This window comes from Hemitrygon akajei, chromosome 19 (assembly GCF_048418815.1).
Source record: "Hemitrygon akajei chromosome 19, sHemAka1.3, whole genome shotgun sequence".
NCBI classification, from domain to species: Eukaryota; Metazoa; Chordata; class Chondrichthyes; order Myliobatiformes; family Dasyatidae; genus Hemitrygon; species Hemitrygon akajei.
Window position 1 is genome coordinate 49801395 of NC_133142.1, and position 23904 is coordinate 49825298.

The 23904-nt window shown below is 41.3% G+C and overlaps 1 protein-coding gene across 2 annotated transcripts in view; it reads right to left on the reverse strand.

Moving 5' to 3' along the window:
* The window catches only part of sema3h (sema domain, immunoglobulin domain (Ig), short basic domain, secreted, (semaphorin) 3H), a 209040-nt gene that overhangs the window by 108063 nt on the left and 77073 nt on the right, over window positions 1–23904 (reverse strand). For both annotated transcript variants that reach the window (XM_073072477.1, XM_073072476.1), the window contains exon 2: window positions 13173–13327. In XM_073072477.1, coding sequence (XP_072928578.1) covers window positions 13173–13327 — 155 coding nt within the window. The remainder of the gene's footprint in view (window positions 1–13172; window positions 13328–23904) is intronic.

Here is a 23904-nt window from a genome sequence, read left to right on the forward strand (position 1 = left end):
TGCAAATTAACCTTTAGGGAATACTGCACTAGGACCCCCTATGCACCTAAGAAACCTATTTTATCAATTCCTTTCAAGTACCCCAAAACCACACCTTTAATATTGGGCATCTTACTTAGGTCAGGCTAACTGGCCTATAATTTGGTGTCATTTGCCTCCCCTCTTTGTAAAGAGTTTATAATTTTCCAGTCTTCTGAAACCATTCCAGATTCTAGTGATTCTTGAAAGATTACCACTGTTGCTTCCACAATATCTTCAGCTGCCTCTTTCAGAACCCATGTGACTTATCTACCTTCAGTCCTTTCAGTTTCCCAACCACCTTCTCCTTAGGGATGGTGACTACACTCACTTCTGCCACTGTACACTTAAATTTTTGGCATGCCGCTGGCGTCTTCCATGGTGAAAGCTGATGAAAACTAGTTATTCAGTTCCAAAACACTGATATTATGTAGCTTTTGATTAGTGTCCTTCCTAGAGGAAAATGGTCCAGTGTAACTATTACTTGAGTCTTACACCAATGTGCGTGGCTCTCAGCTATGCTCTGAAATCTCCTAACAGGCCTCATAGAATCAAAACACTATATAAAAGAATATAATCAAAGAATAAAAAAATAAAAGAACATAATTATTGGATGAGCTTTTCAGTCCATGAAAGAAAATCAGAGAGGCAAACACAGGCAGTTAAACCTATTTTGCCCATCTTACACCACCTCTCAAAGCTCCTGTTTTACCTTCCCCACTCTCCTCTGCCCTCCCTCCCTGATTTTCCTGCCTTTTTTAATGCATTCCTTCTGGACACTGCCTCCTTCAGCACTTGATCCTGGGCAACGCAAGTGACACTTTACTGGCAAACACCCTCATGGACTGTTGCCCTAAACCTCAAGAAGAAGCACAAATGCTGTCTATTGCCTATCTGCCTTATGGCATCAACCAAGATATCAGCAACACGTTGAGTCTACCTACAGGGGTTGATTTTCGCTGAATTTATTTCATTGTCTTGCACTACCTGGAACCAAAAGATCCTCAGACATTTAATCAGATCAAATCAGGGAGATAGTTATGGTGCTGGAACATGGAATGTCCGGAATGACTGGGCAGGAGATATTTGTTATTCAAATTTTGCTGTGTGTGTATATTCTAGCAGTGTACTGATAATGTCAACAGCCACTATCCAACACTACTATCTCATTCTCCACATCATTGCCTTCTCATGTCAGACAAACCTGTTTACACTATACGTCAGATATTCCATTTCAACCATTCAGGGAGATGGACTATGACTCAAATAAGTGGATTTTAATTGCAAATCAAAACTGGAAACCTGAAATGAGAGAAAGGGGGATATTCAGCAACTCGGGCAGTATCCACGGAGAAACAAACTGAATTATTAATTCAGGTCAAAGACCCATCACCAGGAAGGCAAAGTTGAAGAAACAAATTGTCTTTATGCTGCAGAGAAGTGGAAAGAGAATGTCTACAACAACACACACAAAATGCTGGTGGAATGCAGCAGGCCAGGCAGCATCTATAGGAGAAGCACTGTCGACGTTTCGGGCCGAGACCCTTCGTCCCGACAAGAAAATGTCTATGTGAGGGGGATAACCAAGGTTGCCCAGGTGATACAATGCTCTGCACATCTATATAGTTGATAAATGAATGGGGTATTGGTGTGGAGAAGGTGGTGATGGAACAGTGAGATGAAGGAGAGAACAAATACTTGAAATCTGAAAAATAGTAACAGGGGATGCTGGAAACAACCAGCAGTCAGTCCACATCAGTGGAGACACATTACAGAGGATGGCCTTACAGAAGAACTGGTCAGTTTTCACTCAAACATGAAAAGCTGGGTATCTGAAATCATGGAATTCAGTATTGAACACTGTAGGTTACAGTGTTTCTCTGTTAAGGATGCAGACTGTCGCTTGAACATATCCTGGGCTTCTCTACAATGGTATGGGAAGCCACTGACAGAAAGATTGGAGCAGAACTGGGTTAGAAATTAAAGTGGCAGGTCCTCTGTAGATCTGCAACCAACGTTCATCTGGTTTCTCTATTGTAGAGGAGGCAGCATTTATTTCAGAAACATGCACAAAATGGTGGAGGCACTCAACAAGTCAAACAATAGATAATAGACGATAGACAACAGGTGCAGGAGTAGGCCTTTCGGCCCTTCGAGCCAGCACCGCCATTCAATGTGATCATGGCTGATCATCCACAATCAGTACCCCATTCCTGCCTTCTCCCCATATCCCTTGACTCCGCTATCTTTGAGAGCTCTATCTAATTCCTTCTTGAAAGCATCCAGAGAATTGGCATCCACTGCCTTCTGAGGCAGAGCATTCCATAGATCCACAACTCTCTGGGTGAAAAAGTTTTGCCTGAACTCCGTTCTAAATGGCCTACCCCTTATTCTTAAACTGTGGCCTCTGGTTCTGGACTCCCCCAACATCGGGAACATGTTTCCTTCCTCTAGCGTGTCCAATCCCTTAATAATCTTATATGTTTCAATCAGATCCCCCCCCCCCCCCCCCATCCTTCTAAAAACAACATAAGGTTAGGCCACTTGGCTCAGCGAGGCTGCTCCATCATTCAACCACGGCTGATATATTATCCCCCTCAACCCTATTCTCCTGCTTCTCCCTGTAATTTTTGACACCCTTATTAATCAAGAACACACCAACCCCCGCATTAAGCCTCCACATCAATCTGTGGCAATAAATTCCACAGATTCACCACCCTCTGGCTAAAGAAATTCCTCCTCATTTCTACTCTAGATAGACATTCTTGTATTCTGAGATGGTTTCCTGTAGGAAACATCCTTTGCATGTCCATTTTATCTTGGCCTTTCAATATTTGATAGGTTTAAGTGAGATCCCCCTTTATTCTTCTAAATTCCAGTGGGTAGAGGCCCAGAGACATCAAATACTCTTCATACATTAACCTTGAATTTCAGGGTTCATTCTTGTGAACCTTCGCTGGATTATCTCCAATGCCAACACATCCTTTCCCTGATAAGGGGCCCAAAATGTCTCACAATACTCTAAATGCTAATTAATTACTCCAATCTGCTAATCAAATTTGCGGATAACACTACACTGATTGGCCTAATCTCAAATAATAATGAGGCAGCCTACAGAGAAGTCATCACCCTGACACAGTGGTGTCAAGAAGACAACCTCTCCCTCAATGTCACAAAAACAAAGGAGCTGGTTGTGGACTACAGGAGGAATGGAGACAGGCTAACCCTTATTGATATCAATGGATCTGGGGTTGAGAGGGTGAACAGCTTTAAGTTCCTCAGCATACACATCACTGAGGATCTCACGTGGTCTGTACATACCGGCTGTGTGGTGAAAAAGGCACAACAGCGTCTTTTTCACCTCAGATGGTTGAAGAAGTTTGGTGTAGGCCCCCCTAAGAACTTTCTACAGGGGCACAATTGAGAGCATCCTGACTGGCTGCATCACTGCCTGGTAAGGGAACTGTACTTCCCTCAATCGCAGGTCTCTGCAGAGAGTGGTGCAGACAGCCTAGAGCATCTGTAGATGTGAACTTCCCACTATTCAGAACATTTTCAAAGACAGGTGTGTAAAAAGGGCCCTTGCAATACCAGAAGAAACTGGACCATTGCTACACCACCGACAAGAATGCCTACCGTGCTATTCCACGCCCTCACTTCGGGAAGTCTGTTCGCCTGGCTGTATTTTTATTCCCTGATATAGGCAGAGACTGAAGACTGCAGCACCAGAAGTGAGGACCAAGAAGGTATGGACAAGAGAAACACAGGAGTGCCTACAGGACCACTTTGAATCGGTGGACTGGGCTGTATTCAGGGATTCATCTTCGAATCTGGATGAGTATGCTGCAGTTGTTACTGACTTCATTAAAATCTGTGTGAATGAGTGTGTGCCTACAAAGACTTACTGTACATTCCCAAATCAAAAGCTGTGGATGAACCAGGAGGTACGTCATCGACTGAAGGCTAGATCTGTGGCATTCAAGTCTGGCGACCTAGGCCTATACCAGAAAACCAGGTACGATTTGAGGAGGGCTATTTCAAGGGTGAAGAGACAATTTTAAATGAGGTTGGAGGCAACATCAGATGCACAGCAACTCTGGCAGGGTTTGCAAGACATTACTTCCTACAAAGCAAAACCCCCATGAATGGCAGCGACACTTCACTACCAGATGAACTCAACGCCTTCTATGCCCACTTTGAAAGGGAGAATATATCTAGAGCTGTGAAGATCCCTGCTGCACCTGATGACCCTGTGATCTCTGTCTCATAGGCCGACGTTAGGTGGTCTTTAAAGACAGTGAACCCTCGCAAGGCGAAAGGTCCTGATGGAGTTCCTGGTAAGGCTCTGAAAACCTGTGCCAACCAACTAGCGGGAGTATTAAAGGGCATTTTCAACCTCTCACTGCTACGGGTGGAATTTCCCACTTGCTTCAAAATGGCAACAATTGTACCAGTGCCTAAGAAGAATAATGTGAGCTGCCTTAACGACCATTGCCCGGTAGCACTCTCATCGACAGTGATGAAATGCTTTGAGAGGTTGGTCATGACTAGACTGAACTCCTGCCTCAGCAAGGACCTGGACTCACTGCAATTTGCCTATTGCTACAATAGGTTAACGGCAGACACAATCTCTATGGCTCTCCACACAGCTTTAGACCACCTGGATGACACAAACACCTACGTCAGGATGCTGTTCATCGACTATAGCTCAGCATTTAATACCATCATTCCCACAATCCTGATTGAGAAGTTGCAGAACCTGAGCCTCTGTACCTCCCTCTGCAATTGGATCCTCAACTTTCTAACCAGAAGACCACAATCTGTACCGATTGGTGATAACATATCCTCCTCGTGGACGATCAACACTGGCGCACCTCAGGGGTGTGTGCTTAACCCACTGCTCTACTCTCTGTATACACATGCCTGTGTGGCTCAAATACCATCTATAAATTTGCTGATGATACAACCATTGTTGGTAGAATCTCAGGTGGTGATGAGAGGAAGTACAGGAGTGAGATATGCCAACTAGTGGAGTGGTGTCGCAGCAACAGCCTGGCACTCAACATCAGTAAGACGAAAGAGCTGATTGTGGACTTCAGGAAGGGTAAGACAAAGGAACACATACCAATCCTCATAGAGGGATCAGAAGTGGAGAAAGTGAGCATTTTCAAGTTCCTCGGTGTCAAGATCTCCGAGGATCTAACCTGGTCCCAACATATCGATGTAATTACAAAGAAGACAAGACAGCGGAAATACTTTATTAGGAGTTTGAAGAGATTTGGCATTTCAACAAATACACTCAAAAACTTCTATAGTTGCACTGTGGAGAGCATTCTGACAGGCTGCATCACTGTCTGGTATGGAGAGGCTACTGCACAGGACCGAAAGAAGCTGCAGAAGGTGGTAAATCTAGTCAGCTCCATCTTGGGTACTAGCCTACAAAGTACCTCAGACATCTTTAGGGAGCGCTATCTCAGAAAGGTAGCATCCATTGTTAAGGACCTCCAGCACCCAGGGCATGCCCTTTTCTCACTGTTACCATCAGGTAGGAGGTACAGAAACCTGAAGGCACACACTCAGCAATTCAGGAACAGCTTCTTCCCCTCTGCCATCCGATTCCTAAATGGACATTGAATCTTTGGATACTACCTCACTTTTTTTTAATATACAGTATTTTTGGTTTTGTATATTTTTAATCTATTCAATATACATATATTGTAATTGTTTTACTCATTTATTATTATTATATTTTAATTTTATTTATTTATTTATTTCTCTCTGCTGCATTATGTATTGCAATGAACTGCTGCTGCTAAGCTAACAAATTTCACGTCACATGCCGGTGAATGTAAACCTGATTCTGAAGATCACTGGGGACCCGAGTCACCCCAACTACAAACTGTTCCAGCTGCTACCATCTGGGAAACGGTACCGCAGCATTAAAGCCAGGACTGACAGACTCCGGGACAACTTCTTCCACTAGGTCATCAGCCTGATTAATTCACGCTGATACAATTGCATTTCTGTTATATTGACTGTCCTGTTGTACATACCATTTATTATAAATTTCACATTTGGATGGAGACATAACGTAAAGATTTTTCCTCCTCATGTATATGAAGGATGTAAGAAATAAAGTCAGTTCAATTCATGTGGTCTGACCAACGCCTTATAAAGTCTCAGCATTATATCCCCCATTTTTATATCCTAGTCCTCTTGAAATGAATGAAAACATTGTATTGCCTTCCCTCCAACCAACTCAACCTGCAAATTAGTGAATCCTGTACTTGGGCTCCCAAGTCCCTTTGCACCGCTGATTACTGAATCTGCTCCTTGTTTAGAAAATACTCTATTCCTTCTATCAAAGTGCATGATCATACACTTCCCTAAACTGTATTCCATATTGCAATTTCTCTGCCCATTCTCCTAATCTGTCCGAATTTTTCTGCTGACTTCCTGCTTCCTCAACACTACCTACCCTTTCACTGATCTTTAAACCATCTGCTAACTTAACATCAATTCAGTCATCCAAATCATTGACATATAACATGAAAGAAGCGGTCCCAGTCCAACCCCTGCATAACACCACCAGCCACCAGCAGTCAGCCTGAAAAGGCCCACTTTATTCCCAATCTTTCCTTCCTGCCAGTCAGCCAATCTATCTATCCATGGGCTCTTATCTTGTTTGGCAACCTCGTGTGTGGCACCTTGTCAAAGGCCTTCTGAAAATCAAAGCAAACAACATCTACTGGCTCTCCTTTATCATTTCATGATCCTTCATCTAGACTGCCCCCCCTGTTTTTGTTTTCTCATTTAGCTAATAACCAGTCAGCTCCTAGAGCATTATTCTACCTGGATGACCTCAATCTCCAATCTGTCATAGTCATTCCCCTTGTTTTACTCATTTCTTCCTCTGAATGGAACATAAAAACATCTGTTCCTCATTTTTCCAATTACATTGATAGATTATTGAACTGAAATGTTAGCTTTGTCTCTGTACATGCCTGGCCTGCCAAGTGGATTTTAATGTTGACCGACTGATGCACATTGTAAGCAGTGACTTTGATGAAAAGGGAAACGGGGCGAGGTGTGTCACAATGTTTATTTAGATAGATAGATAGATAGATAGATACTTTATTCATCCCCATGGGGAAATTCAACATTTTTTCCAATGTCCCATACACTTGTTGTAGCAAAAACTCCTTACATACAATACTTAACTCAGTAATAATATGATATGCATCTAAATCACTAACTCAAAAAGCATTAATAATAGCTTTAAAAAAAAAAAAAAAAAAAAGTTCTTAAGTCCTGGCAGTGAGGCAGTGAGGTCATATTTGTGGTTCTCTGGTATTTCTCTCTTTATTCATTTCTGGGATATATCTTTAATTTCTCTAGCCTCCAAGAGAGCCACAACCTTGTCATGGGGTGCTATTGTGCTTTGACTCTTGCTAGGGTCACCCATGCAGAACAGGTCAAAGGGTAGAGGTCAGACTAAGAGTGCTCCACCAGTCCTCCAGGGTCAGGGGTCCTGAAGTTATGAAGAATCCTATATCTGTGTGTGATGGTACTCGTGAGTCTCCATGTGGGAACTGCGTGACTGTTAGTAGCAAACATTGAGAGGAAGCTACTGGCAGAAATGAGGACCCTGAACCACACCTGGGGCACAATAGAGAAGATGGCCAAACACAGACAGAGATGGAGGACCTTCAATGCTGTGCTAAACACCAGTGGAGTCACAGGCAGTAAGTAACTAATTTCCCTTGAGAAGGCAATGATGTTCCATCTTTTGAACCAAGATTTTGATCACACAGCTATGAAGGTTTAATTGTAAGGTTGCAATGTTCCCTTGTCCGTTGCCTTTGTCCCTCTAGGTGGAGGAGTCTGCAAGTTCAAGGAGTGCTGCAGAGGATACCTTGGGAATTCCAGGCAATGTAGGTAGTACACACTATAACTACAGTCTGTAAGTGATGCAGGAGGTGAAGGCTTACACCTGACACGTGTCTAGTAGATAGTGGAAAAGATTCATGGAGTAACTTATCACAAGCTATTCAGCTTTGGTTCTGTACTTTTAACCACAGTTCCTGTATGTTTGAATAACTTAAATTTCTGGGCCAAACTGATCTCCAGAATGCATATGATGGAGGATTTGGTAGTAATGATAGTCACGGAGTCATTAAAGTTTGTTTGATCTTTCTTGTTAGAGAATCCTTAGCATTTGTATGGTACTTGATGTGTATCATCCTCAGCCTGAATGTTGTCTAGCTACGTGTGATCTACAGAATGGATCTTTATCTGAGGAACTGTAAATGGTATTGAATACTGTGCAATCGTCGGCAAATATCCCACCTTTTATGTTCATAGCAGAGAGAAGATCATTGATAAACAGCTATTTTCAGCATCTTGGGTGTGGAATATATATTATCCAGGAATGCTACTAGTCCCTTCAATGTGCAATCAGATATTTACTGTATATGTATTTATTTATACCCTAATTTATATTAAATATTTATATCTATCTGAGAGGGAAAACAGCATCTTAGTTTAATTTAACTTCCCCATTTTCTAAGTTTATGACTTTAGATCCTTTTTTGGAGAAGGGCCACTATTTGTAATGTTCTGCTTCACAAGCCTCAGTGCTAACAAGTGAGCCACAGTTAACACCTAATGGATGAGCAAAAATAAGATACCATCCGAATGATGAACGCAAAAGATTCCACAGATGCTGCAAATCCGGAGTGACTCGCAGAAAATGCTGGAGGAACTCAGCGGGTCGGGCAGTATCTATGGACAGGAATAAACATTCAATGTTTTGGGCCGAAACCCTTCATCAAGATCCTGGTGAAAGGTCTCAGCCCAAAGTGTCTGACTGTTTATTCCTCTCCATAGATGCCACCTGACCAGCTGACTTCCTCCAGCTCTTTATATGTGTTAAGTCAGAATAGGTTTCCCCATCCAGTAACATTCAACGTATCTCTCCAAGGTCAGATTGGGAAATTAAATGCAAGTTCTGAATTTCCTTGAAAAATATAAACAGTTGTGTTGTTTTTCAAGGCGCATTTTCCAACAACTTACTAATAGAAATCATTAACCTGATACAGAGCTGTACTATTGGAATCAACTGAATTGGAAATGACCTTTCCCAGTGGAAGTTAATAGGTCTATAATTGACTGAAATTACATATAATGGGCTGCAGAATCCAAGTGCTGTCAGCCTAGGATGTCCCTTCAGTTGCAATCCCTGGAGCTGTGCTTCAAACTAAACTATCTGCATGTGGTCACAAAGCCCATGTGTACGTGCTGGGTCGGCCGTTCGCCTGTTATCTGTGCCCTGTACCAAATCGCTATCTCCCTCGGTTACGCGATGAGTCAGGAAGACAGAAGTGCCTCAGCGGAACTGCTTGCTAATTTCACTCATTTTCATCTTGGAAGCTGAACTCTGTTTGACCTAATAGTGTTTGTTCCCTCCAGTTTAATGTTAGTCTGAGCACTTCTGTGCCTTACTTAAAAGCTTCAAAACAGTAGAATAGAGAGCTGAGTAACACGCAAAAATGCCAGAGGATTACAGCAGGTCAGTAGACATCTACGGAGAGGAAAATGCAGTCGGACCAAGACCTTTCACCAGGACCCTTCTTCAACTGAGAGCTGAGTTAGTCAGGTGAATTTCTTCTCCTATAAAGAGTGGAAGGGTTAACTGAATGCTAGATTAAAAACATTGTGATCAACTTGGGCTGATAATTTTTGCTGCTGAGGGGTACCAAATAAGGATGTCCAGAGATCAGTAACGGAATGGGAGAGAAATGAACTGTTTTTATATCCCCACCCAAGCACTCAAAAAGCAGCTGTATAATGACAGTAGAGACACAAAAGACTGGAATGTAGATTAGATGCTACAATCTGAAGCATGCCAAACTGCTGGAGGATCTTAGCAGGTCAAGCAGCACCTGTTTGTAGGTCTCTCCTCTACAATTTCAGTCCCGATGCAGGACTTTGACCCAAAATGTTGACTATCCCTTTGCTTCCACCGATGCTTCCCAATTCACTGAGTTCCTTAAGTTTTGTTTTGTTAAACAATGGAAGTATATAAACATACAACATAAATTGCCAGTGAAGGAACTGTATTCGGCTGGTTGACTATAGATTAACATTCAAGTGGCCGGTAAATTATTGTCATGTCAACCAAGTGATCATGTATAAATGATCAGCTGACTAAACAAGTAGCCATTTTTCTTGTCAAAGTGATGTTCATAAAACGATGTTAATACCATTAGGTTCTGAGAGTTCAATGGGAATAAGCTGCTTGACAGTAGTTTTCCTTCCATTAACAGTGCAGAAACATCAACTGAGATCCATTTTGGCCATGTTATTCTAAATCTCCACTTCACCTATCCTTGTATACTGCTGTCTTTTCCAAAAATTCATGCCCAGATTGTACAAGCATAATCTGTGCCATGACATTTATAAGTATACATTGTTCCATGTGGCAAACATTACATTTGCCCCATAAAACCTACAACATTTTAGTAGAAATCTATTTCAAAAGGCTCTTAAAATCAGTGTCCTAATAGTAATGCACCTTCTCACCACAAGGTGTAAAATAAAAAGTTTAACTTGTCTAAACAATTATAATATCCCAAGGTTGGCAATGAGTAAAGATGTATTCCCATTCAACATACCCACTTCTACCCCATCCCCTGCTGTTCAGCTTTTCCATTTGCCTGTGGGGAAAGCTGACTTTTAAAATTCCTTAGTCTCTTTTCCTGATCGTTCTGCTGATTATAATCCTTTATCCAAAAACAAAAGGCATCTGACCCATTCCTTGGCCGACGTGTTGTTTTGTAAAGCATGTGTGTTATGAGCCTTATGCTGTGATAAGTGTCTGACGACTGCTCATTTGCTACTGTACATAGAATACGTTACTCAGTAAATAAACTCAATTATGAGCGCTTGGCACACTGGTATGACAGTCCTCTATGGGCCTTTTTTCTGGTTAGACATTAAACTGATTGAAATAAACAGATTAATAACATGCAGCGCTGTAAATAGCACACAAGGAATGCAATGTTTGTCACTGAAATTGCCCAACAGGAATATGTAACACACCCCACTCTTCAGAAATTCACCGAGACTCCCATCCCACGTATCTTAATGAATCATTCTTCCAATCTTGCAAATTGACTTTATTTAAGAGGAATCTAAAGAACACAGTAGTATTCTCTGCAGTGCTCATGGACTCCGTGCTCTCCAAAAACAAACACATCACTGACATGCGATAACTATATTCAAAATATGTGTTCTTAACCCCAAGTGTCAAAGGCTGATTTGATTGGCTCTATTTCCTGTTCAGTGATTAACCAGTTCTGCGTATATACAGATTGGACAGACACATACTCTTGTTAGTTCACCGGCTGCATCATGCAAGGTGATAATTTTCTTTAATCATCTTATTTGTAGAAAAAATCAGATTTCCATTGCAAGACAATTCTGGGAAAGGCCTGTCATCAGCGTGCATTTTGTCAGTAATGTTAATTGTCTCTCCAAAGCAATTCTCCCTCCCTTTCACAAAAGCATTACAGACTGTGAAACACACAACATAGCACAGTACAGACCTTACAGCCCACAATGTTGTGCTGACACTTTAACCTAATCTACGATCATTTTAACCCATCCCTTCGCCATAGCCACTCATTTTTCATTCGTCCATGTGCCTACCTAAAAGTCTCTTAAATCCCGTAATGTATCTGCCCTGACCACCACCTCCAGCAGCACATTCCATGCATCTATCACTCTATGTAAAAAAAATACCTCTGACATTCCCCTTATAATTTACTTCAAACACCTTAAAGTTATGCCGCCACATATCTGCCAATGGGAAAAAGACTCTGGCTATCCACTCTATCTATGCCTCTTATCATTTTATACACTTCTATCAAGTCACTTCTCACCCTTCTTTATTCCGAAGAGAAAGGTGCTAGCTCACTCAACCTCTCCTTATAAGACATGCTCTCTAATCCAGACATCATCCTGGTAAATCTCCTCTGCACCCTCTTCAAAGCTTCCACATCCTTCCTACAATCAGACGCCAGAACTGAAATCAATACTCCAAGTCTGGTCTAACCAACATTTTAGAGAGCTACATCACCTTGTAGCTCTTGAACTCAATTCCCTCACTAATGAAGGTCAACACTCCATATGCCTGAACCACCCTATCAATTTGCACTGCATCTTTGAGGAATCTATAAACTTGGATCCCACAATCCCTCTGTTCCTCCCCATTACTAAGATTCCTGCCATTAACCCCATATTTTGTCTTCAAACATCCAAAGTGAATCACTTCACACTTTTCAGAGATGAATTCCATCTGCCACTTCTCAGCCAAGCTCTGCATCTTATCGATGTCCCACTGTAACCTATGGCAACCTTCTACACTATCCACAACCGCATCGACCTTTGTGTCATCTGCAAACGTAGTAATGCACCAGTCCACTTTTTCATCCAAGTCATTTACAAAGAGCAGGACAGATGCCTGTGGAACACCACTGGTCACCACCAACCTCCGGGCAGAATACTCTCTATCGACTATCACAGCAAATGGTGCATTCAGTGCCAATCTCAGAACAACCCTGAAAGGAAGTTCTGATTCTTCAGTGGCATTCCATGTCAACATTCAGCAATGAACTTATTCTTCAACTCTCGGATGTTGGGATTCTCCATATTTTGCCCATTTGATTTGTTTTAATAACCTTTGCGTCACTTTATTCTTCTACCCCCTTAGTTTCCTTCTGCTAGAATGAATTGTGGTTGCCGTTTATCTACTAATTCTTCAAACCTGCTTAGTTATTCCTGCCTTTTGAAGCAGCCCACAAAATTATTCAGATTTATTTATTTATCTATCACATGTAATTGGAAACATAGATTGCAAAGCAAAATCTGTTAGAACAACCAACACACACAAGAGTGTGCTGGGGGCAGCCCACAATGCTCAGTAAAGCAACATAGAACGCAATGAGCAACAAAACAATAGCAGCAGAAGCCTCTATCCTTTTTCCAACTCTCCTTCCCACACACATGGACTGTCCTCAATTATCTATCTTTCCTGAGCCTGTCTTCTCAAGACCATGCCAGGCCTCATGATAGTGCGACCAGCTGTTTACCTTCTTCACTCTCTCTGAGATGTTGTCCAGGTTACAGGTCAGAAGATAGTCCTTTGCTGCTGCGTACAGTCTTCGGTTGTCCTCGTCCAGAATAATGGAATGCAAGTTTGAGGCACTGAAGCTCAAGGGGATGATCCTTTTATGTAACATCAGCTCTAAGGAACAAGGTGAGAGACAGGAAATATTATATATCAGGCATCTGGACTAGGCATTCCCAAAAGTATTAGCCAATCACATCCTAGCCTTCTCACAAGTTAGTAGTGAGCATCATATATATTGAATCCCTAGGTAACATTCGTCTGTTACATTGGGCAGGCAATTTTGTTCACGTGCCAAACATCTGATTACCACAACAGACTTTCTGTTCCAAGGAAGAGATTGCCAGGTGAACGGAGATTCAAAGAGATTAATGAATGTGAAGGTTCACAGTCAATGGCAGGACCTTTAACAATGTTAATGCATAACGGAATCTTGGAGCCCAAGCCCACTGTGCCCTGAAAATGGCTGCATGGGTTGCTAAGGTGGTAAAGAAGCCCTTTTTAGTCTAGGCATTGAATTCAGATGTCTTGTTGCAGCTTAAACTCTAGTTAGGCCACATGCAGAGTATTGAATTTAGTTCTGATCACCCCTTTATTCGAAGGATGTGGTGATTTTGGAGAGGATGTAGAAGAGGCTTACCAGGATGTTGCCTGGACTGGGGCCATGAGCCAAAACAAAAGGTTGGACAAACTTGGGTTGAGGGGAAGACGTAATAGAAGCTTAGAGATTATCAGAGGCATAGAAAGAGCAGACAACTGGTATCTTTCTCCCAAGATAAAAATGTCTAAGACTATAGGGCATACACTTAAGGTGAGAAAGGGGAAAGGACATACGCAGGGTTTTACACAGTGGTGGGAGCCTGGAATGTGCTGCCAAGTGAAGACAGGTAAGATTGAGGCATTTGAGATAGAAAGTGCAGAGAATGGAGGAATAGGGAGATGGTGTAGGCAGAATGGATTAGTTTTGTTGGGCATCTAGTTACTTCTCCACAACATTGTGGGCCACAGGTCTCGTTCCTATGTTGTACTGCTCTATGTTTTATGTAGATCCTTGAAGAATTGCAATATCTCCACCAACTTCTTGGAATCCCTAGCCCAGATTTAGGATTACATGTTTTAATCAAGGATCAATTTTATTTGCTACATACTTTTACATGTATTGGAAATGTGTTGTGGTGTGTTGGTCAGGGTTTGACTTGCAGCAAAAAAATATCAACATTCAACAATTGTAAAGAATAAAGAATTTTATGAAAAGTTAGAGATTAAAGTACAGATATGGAAGAAAATATGCATAAATAAATCAATAACAGCATGCATTTACAGTGTTAGCAGCATTATAACAAGTGGTTGAACGTGTTTACAGTGCAGTGATGGAGGTAATAGACAGAGGGAAGTGGGGTGGCCAGCTAGAATGGTTTGACAGATTAACTGCTTGGGGGAAGAACCTTTTAGGATGGTATGAGGTGTTTGCTTTAATAGTCACATAGCGATTTCCAGAAGGGAGCTTTTGTAAAAGCCAGTTTGGGTGGGTAGTGCCCAGAATGATTTTTCCTGTTCACTCATTTGTCCTGGACTGATACAACTCCTGCGGTGATGGTAGACTACAGCAACAGACCTTTCCTGCTGACCTAAAAGTTCACTGTAGTTTTTATATACCATGAGAGGATGCTGCACCAAACAGGACAGTAACGGCTGATGTACATTGTTTACCATGTGAACTTCACAATGGCAAGTTATCTCATTGCACCTTGATGCATATGACAATAAATTAATCAGAGTCTGAAAGCAAGAATTCAGGGCACTTGTCCTTCTCCAGGGGCATCTTCATGTTTCATTCATTAATTTCACATTTCTCCAGGATGTAATCTGGGAGTTGTAAGTGCTCTTTACTGTGAACTAACTATTGCATAATGGATAATTTGAAGCAATCTTCTTTCACCCTATGTCCTTTATCTTTGATGTTTCAGCAGGGATAAGGATATCGTTCATCAAATTTTAATTACACTTGATTGAAGTGATTATTTAAACCAACAAAATTGATTTATTTCTTTTGGGAGTGTTTGTTTTATCTGGCTTGTTTTCGCAAATCTGCTTGTTATAAACCATGAATGCTAACAATTAGTAGATCCAGTTTTGCTTTAAGACTTATAAAAAAGATAGTGTTGCACAATTTCCTGAAAAAGGAGTTAGGTATTGTCATTTTAAATGTATTTCAATGCAAATCTTTAATCTATTATTCAGTTTATTGCAAGTTTGTAGGACTGTAATAATGCTGTGTGACTAATGTTATCTGACAACTGGCGCTTTGGGACAAATACTAACAGAACAGCTTATTTGCAGATCTTTAAGGATTTTTATGAGCTGAGATGAGAAAGAAAAAGAATAGTTTTATCATCAAATGCCTCCACCAATAAACTCTATATGGTATCCCTCACTTGGCGAGGATCAAAACAGATCCCGACACATTTTCAAAGCCATCTCTCTAATTTAGATGCTCAAACTGACACTTCAGGACATCTGACAATTTACTAAGTTAGTTAGCAACTTATTGCTTTTTGTGGAAGACTCCCCGATAGTGGACATAGTCTGGTCCATCATGATCCTCCCCAATACTGACAGCGTCTGCAGGAGACACTGACTCAAGAAACACCCACAAAATGCTGAAGGAACTCAGCAGGTCGGGCAGCATCTTTGAAAATGAGTAGATAGTTGACCTTTCAGCCCGAGACCCTTCTTCAGGACTGAGAAGGAAGGGGGGAAGATGCCAGAATGAAAAGGTGGGGGGGGGGGTGTAGGAAGGAGGATAGCTGGAAGGTGATAGGAAAAGCTAGGTGGGTGGGAAAGGTCAAGGGCTGGAGAAGAAGGACTATGATAGGAGAGGAGAGTGGATCATAGGAGAAAGGGAAGGAGGAGGGAACACTGGGGGAAGTAATAGGCAAGTGAGAATAAGTAAAATGCTTGAATGGGGAATAGAAGGTGGGGGGGAAATTTGTTGAAATTTGTTTACTGGAACACACAAAATTCTGGAGGAATCATCAAGAGTGTCATCATCTCGAATAAAAACATTGGGCATTGAAGTCCTATACCACCAGGTTTAGGAACCATCAAGTTCTTGAACTGACCTACACAACCATAATCCTACCTCAGCGATAGAACATGACAGACTACCTGGTGAACTACATGGACTTATCTACGATTGTGTTCTTTTTTGCACACCTTTTTTCCCTTCTTTGTATTGTATAGTTTATGCTCAGCATGTTGTTGTGTGAATCTGCATGTCAGTCATGCTGTTGAAATCATGCTTTCCTATTGTGCCTGTTCAGAGGCACTCAAATCCAGCGACCAAGAAAGTTACAAGAGGTCCAGGTACGATCGCTGGAAAGCCATCTCATAGGTGAAGTAGCAATTCCAGACCAAACTTGAATCAATGAAGGAAGCTCGATAGTTTAGTCAGGGCTTGATTGCTCTCATCTCTTATAAAGCTATATCAAGCAACATAGGCAAAAATGGGGCCTCATTCCAGATGAGCTCAATGCCTTCAATGCTCACTTTGACCATCAAAACACGGAGAAATCGAAACAAACTTCCACAGTCCCCAATGATCCTGTGATTTCAGTCTCTGAGGCTGGCATGCGACCATCCTTCAGGAGGGTGAACCCACAAAAAGCTTCTGGCCTAGATGAAGTACCTGACCAAGTACTAAAAACCTGTGTTGATCAACTGGCTGGAGTGTTCACTAAAATATTTAACCTGTTGCTTTGGCAGTCGGCAGTACCCACCTGCTTCAAGGAGGCTTCAATTATACTGGTACGTACAGCACGTAAGTGCACTTAGGAAGAAAGCATGGCAGTGCCTCTACTTCCTTAGGAGTTTGTGAAGATTCGGCATGACATCTAAAACTTTGACTAAATTCTATAGATGTGTGGTGGAGAGTATATTGACTGACTGCATCACAGCCTGGTATGGACACACCTATGACCTTGAACAAAATTCCTACACCATGGAGCACATCTACATGGAGCATTGTCACAGGAAAGCAGCACTCATCATCAAGGATCCCCACCACCCAGGTTGTGCCCTCTTCTTGCTGTTGCCATCAGGAAGAGGGTACAGGAGCCTCAGGACTCACGCTACCAGGTTCAGGAACAGTTACTACCGCTTAACCATCAGGCTCTTGAACCAAAGAGGATAACTTCATTCAACTTCACTTGCCCTATCACTGAAATGTTCCAACAATCTATGGACTCACTTTCAAGGACTCTTCATTTCATGTTCTCAATATTCATTACTTATTTATTTATTACTATCATTATTTATTTCTTTTTGTATTTGCACAGTTTGTTGTCTTTTGCATGCTGGTTGAATGCCCATTTGTTATGGTCTTTCATTGATTCTATTATTGTTATTATCCTATTTTGGATTTATTGAGTATGCCCATAAGAAATTAAATCTCATGGTTGTACAAACATTTGTATATGGTGTAATACATGTACTTTGATTATAAATTTACTTTGAACTTCCAACTTTAAACAAAACACTTTACAATTATGTCTACTCAGAGTCATAATATTGGTGAATGTAGCAACCAATTTGCGCATAATAACCTTCCACAAAAAGCAAGATTGTGCTAATATCCAGATTACTGATTTTCAGTGATTTTTGGGTAGTTTTGTTCCATCACACTCCCAGTCAGCTGTGATTGATTTTCAGCACAATGTCCTTTTCAGAATGAATATCAGAATTCCCTCCCTAACCATCATGCACAATAACAACATCTGTTAATTTTATGGTGTATGTGAGACTTTGTATTGGTGTACGCTGGGGTATCTATTGGTGTTTGCGGGACCGGATCCCATTGTCTCAGCTTGATTGTATTATTACGGTTTTCTAAATATGTTGCTGTTTCTTCCTTAACAATAAACTCCAGCACCTAAGCATTGACAGATGTTGGGTTCCTAGCTTTCTGTTTTCTGTCTTCTTCCTTTCTTCCACTGGAATGTTGCCTATGTCATATTTTACTGGCTAGTTCAAGATGGTTGGCTGGAACCTTGCTGGGATCTAAGAAACTCTGAAGGCCACAAACATCGCATCCCTCAGCTTTGCAGCCAACTATTTTAAGATGCAGACCCAGTGATTTTAATCATTATTCCCATACCTTGGCCCCGCACTTTTCTCTGCAGGCAATGTTTGTTCCTCCCTCCCTTTGGTTTCCTGATGTTTTACTTTGATTGGGGATGTTTCTACTGCCTACCACCATGAACAAAAGCAGATGCAAAACATTTGTACATCTTATAGTCTTCTGAAAGAGTATAAGATTGTTCTACACCTTACCAGGTCAATATCCCTCATGATTTGATACACCTCTATAAAGTCAATGCCCCCCATAACTCTCTTTCTGCTAATCCTCTATTTCCCATTACAAGTTCCACAATTTCAGCCCTAACAGGGACAATGTTTACAGAAACTACTCTCTTCTTTTTTTTAATATATGCTTGTGGAATAAGCTTCCCAAAATATCTGCAAACAAAGTTGATCAGCATTATTGACAAATGTTATTTGCAACATTGGCTATGGAGTTACTTCTGCACAGATTGGAAGGAATCATCAATTTCTTGGGCTCAGGTGGCACCTATGGACAGTTGAAATAAAGATTTTCACTGATGAAGAGCCCAGAAAAAGGCCTCAACCCGAAATGCCAATTTCCCTTGCAGCCTGACCCATTGAGCTCCTCCAGTGTTTTTTGTGTTACTCCAGATTCCAGCATCTGAAGTCTCTTCATCATCAATTTCTTCCAAGACATTTCTCAGCATTTATACCCAGTGGCCACTTTATTAAGTACTCCTGTATATTTGTTTATTAATAAAAATATCTAATCAGCCAAACATGTGGAAGCATCTCAATGCATAAAAGGATATAGATACAGTCAAATTGATGTTCAGATCAAATATCAGAATGGGGATAAAATGTGATCTAAGTGACTTTGACCATGGAATGATAGTTGGTGCCAGAGTGTTTGAGTGTCTCAGAAACTGTTGATCTCCTGGGATTTTTTCATGCACACGAGTCTCTAGAGTTTACAGGGAATGATGTGAAAAACAAAATGACATCCAGTGAATGGCAGTTCTGTGGGCAGTAGTGCCTTGTTCATGAGAGGTCAGAGGAGAATGGTCAGACTAGTTCAAGCTAACAGGAAGGCAACAGTAATTTAAATAATCGCACATTACAACCGTGGTGTGCAGAACAGCATGTCTGAATGCACAACACATTGAATCTTGAATTGGAGGACAACCTTGTCGGTCACCTCCACTCGATCTGCCAAAAGTGGAATTTCCATTTTAATTCCTATCCCTTTCCCTTTCCCTTTCCGACATTTCAGTCCAGGGCTTATCTTTTGCCACACTGAGGCCACTCTCAGGGTGGAGGAGCAACACCTCCTCTTCGCTCTAGATAGCTTCCAACCTGATGGCATGAACATCGAATTCTCCTTCCAGTATTTTTTTCCCTCCCACTTTCCTCTTCTTACAATTACCTCTCTGGCCTCTTATCTTTTCTCCTCACCTGTACATCAGCTCCCCTGGTCCCTGTCCTCCTTCCCTTTCTCTTATGATCCACTCCCTTGTCAGATTACTTCTTCTCCAACCCTTTATCTTTTCCACCCACCTGGTTTCACCTATCACTTTCTGGCTAGTTCTCCACCCTCCCCCCCCCCCCCACCTTTTTATTCTCATGTCTTGCCCTTTCGTTTCCAGTCCTGAAGAAGGGTCTCGGCCCGAAACGTTGACTGTTTGTTCATTTCCATAGATGCTGCCTGATCTGCTGAATTCCTCCAGTATTTGTGTGCGTTGCTTAGAACCTTAAAGTGTGTGGGGTTCCACAGCATATGAACACACTGCATTCCAATCCTACCCCTAATAAAGTGGGGATTCAGTGTATACATTGAAGGAAAGCTATTCAAAATCAGGATGCAAGCTCCGAGAGATCATTCCCGCAGCTGTACAAAACAAGAGAGGTATCAGAATTCATGCACGTGCATTCAAAGCTCCACAGATTAGTCTAGCACAGGTGTAACATTACAGAAACCCAACTGTGGTAGAAAATGTCATTCACCTGCTTCCAAAGGAGAGCAGTGGGTTCCCACAGACTCGTGCCCGATTTTACCCTTTCATCATCAACACTAACAATGGATAACTTGGGCACAGCTGCAGTGTAAACGCTGGAACCTGACTGGGAGTGTAACAGCTGCTCCTCATCTTACATGAGAAGTGGTTACACTTCTAAAGTGTTTAATTGGTTGTAGAGCACATTAGGATATCCTGCAATCATGGGGGGCCTACAGAAAGACAAGTTTTATGTTCTCCTCTGTGCTCTGAATGTTTTCCCAAAGAAAACAGGTTACCAGGGAAATGTCATACCATCTCACTCTGTGTTACTTCTGTGTGGCTTTGAACAGATTGAAGAGGTATACACTGTATGTACTTCTTGAGAAATGGATTAGGTTGCACACTGCAAGAGACACAGGATGCTGGAATTCTAGAGTGATACATGGTGGAGCTCAGCAGGTCAGGCAGTATCTATGTGAATAAACAGTTGACGCTTTGGGCTAAGATGAAGGGTCTCGGCCTGAAACGTCGAATGTTTATTCCCATGCATAGATGTTGCCTGACCTGCTGAGCTCCTCCAGCACACTGTTTGAAACTGAAAGAAAGTACTGTTCTTTCACAAGAATCAAAAAATGCTACAGATCCCAGAAACCTGAAATATACACAGATAAAGCAGGCAACACTCTGTAGGTCAGGCAGCATCTATGGAAAGAGAAACAGAGTTAATATTTCACATGATAAAGGGCGTCAGGCACCAAATGTTATCTCCCTTTACTTTTCCACAGACCTGCTGAATATTTCCAATGTTTTCTGTTTCCACTTCATTCCATTATAAGTTCACACTATTGTGCCAATTGGAAGCAAACACCAGGAAGTAACGTCTATTGGCACGTAATTATCGTGAACACTTCGGTGAGCAACTAGCACTCCTGAATTCAAGCAGACTTCTGATGAAGACTTCACAATGTAGCTGTAATGGTTATTTGCTGAACCCTGGTTTTGCTTCAGAGAGCCTTTAGTTTTCATTTGAAAAATGTTCCATTTGATGGGGAGGGGCTCCTTGGAGCATTTTAGGTGGGTCAGAACATTCTCAGATTCTGACATCACGTGGGCTTACAGGATGCAAAGGGAAAACTAAACACAAATGGGTGGAGGAGGTATTCAGAGGGCAACGGATATGCACCGATAATTATTCCATAATGTGGCCTCTTTGGGATTTGAGCCAAACATATTGTTTCAGTGATCAGATTTTCTTAAATTTTATTTCTTTAGTTCTATTCCAGACATACTTTTTCACTCTCTCTTAGCTCTCCACCATTTGCTTTCCTTTACTCTGGCAAAGTTAATGGCGGTCTCCTCACAAGTTGCAGCCAATAGTTGTAGAAATTTGGTAGTCCCAACCATATGACACAATCAAGAATGTAGCTGGAGGTAAAGTGAAGTCAGTATAATTAGTGACACTAAAAGAACTGATTGTAATTGCATTTTATGTAACATAATTTCCATGCAATTAAAAAGAAATACAAGACCTACATTTGTTAGAAATATCTTGGCTAAGATGCAGCTGGCCAACAAGAGAGGAAAAAGTACAATAGCAAATAACAAAGTGCTGAAAACAATATAATAGAACAACAGAGAAAGTTCAATGTTCTTTTTTTAACTGGATAGAAGGAATAAAAAGGTGCACACAAAATGCTGGAGGAACTCTGCAGGCCAGGCAGAATCTATGGAGGGAAATTAATAGTTGATGTTTTGGGCCAAGACCCTTCATCAGGATCATCATTCTTCACCATAGATACTACCTGACCTGCTGAGTTCCTCCAGCATTTTGAGAGTGATTTTCCAGTATCTGCAGAATCTCTTGTCTTTAGGAATAAAATGATTTACGGGTAATACTGGTTCATAAGCATCAGTTGTCTACTCTGCTATTGTCTACTCTCACTTTTATCCTCAGATGCAACAATATCAATGAGAAAAGGGCCACAGACAAATAAATAAAAATAAAACTACCCTGGAAAAGAACCTAAAATATCACCCCTGGAAAAGAACCAATGAGCACACCAATCAAAAACTGAGATAGGACAAATCCCCTAAAAGCCCAGAGGACAGTTCAAGAAAAGGACAAAAACCTGTCAAAATGGCTGAGACTCTGTGTCAATAAGATTTGAGATAATAAAATAGAAGTTCCAAGTTGAGTCGATATGAAACTCAAAGAGAGAATGCAAATAAATTGTGCTGTGCCTTCTGGGCACATGAACAGAACGTTCATAGCATAAACTTAAATTCCAACGTGCTCTGATAGATTCCTAACCCAATATGTTGAGAGTTCCACGTTTCCCCATTAACAAGAGTAACCAACCACTGGTTAGAGAGTTTGGGGGAGTGGTCTTCCTCAAGCTGTGAAAAGTTGTCAGCTGTTGCTCCAACAAAGCCAAGGTGAAGGAATGCTGTGCTGTCCCCAGTAGCAGCTTTCGACTGAGGCACTAAACAGAAGCCGCGTTGGCTGGTGAATGTAAAATGCCCCACATCTCTACTTTGAAAAAGAACAGGTGATTTATCACATTTCAAAAAGTTTAAAGTTCAAAGTAAACTTATTATCAAAGTACGTACAAATATGTCACCATATACAACTCTGAGATTCATTTTCTTGTGAGCAAGAAATGCAAAAAACAAGATAGAATCAATGACAGACTGCACCCAACAGGATAGACAAAAAAATCAATGTGCAAAAGACAACAATTTTTGCAAATACAAACAAAGAAATATTAAAAATAATAACAATAATAATATAAGTCAAATAAATAAGCAAAAACCATTGAGAACATGAGATGCAGAATCGTTTAAAGTAAGCCTGTAGGTTGTGGCAACAGTCCAGTGATGGGCTGAGTGAAGTTGAGTGAAGTTATCTCCTTTGATTCAAGAGCCTGATGGTTGAGGGGTAATAACTGTTACTGAGCCTAGTGGTGTGAGTCCTGAGGTTCGTGTACCTTCTTCCTGATGGCAGCAGTGAGAAAAGAATATGGTCCGGGTTGTGGAGGTCCCTGATGACGGATTCTGCTTTCCTGCAACAGCATTCCATGTAGATATATTCAATGGTGAAAAGGGCTTTACCCGTGATGGACCTGGTTGCATCCATTACTTTTTGTAGGATTTTCCAATCAAGGCCAATGATGTTTCCATACCAGGCTGTGATACAACTGTAACGTGGAAGCAGGTTCACGGGTTTGGTGAGATGGACAGAAAACACTGACTACAAATAAGCATATTAATCATTTATTTACCAAAAGCAAAATATTTGACCAAACATTTCAATTCCCCCCAAGCTACACAAACTACAAAACTAAATATTCAACAAACAGTTGTTTTTTCTCTCTCTGTGTTGTTTTTTACGTAGTTCAGTCTAGTTTTTGTACTGTGTCATGTAGCAGCATGGTCCTGAAAAACGTTGTCTCATTTTTACTATGTACTGTACCAGCAGTTATGGTCGAAATGACAATAAAAGTGACTTGACTTGACTTGACTTGACTCGAACAGATACTTAGCTAAAAGTGCACCCGTCTTTTAAGACTGGAGTATATGTTCTCAGTGGTTTTG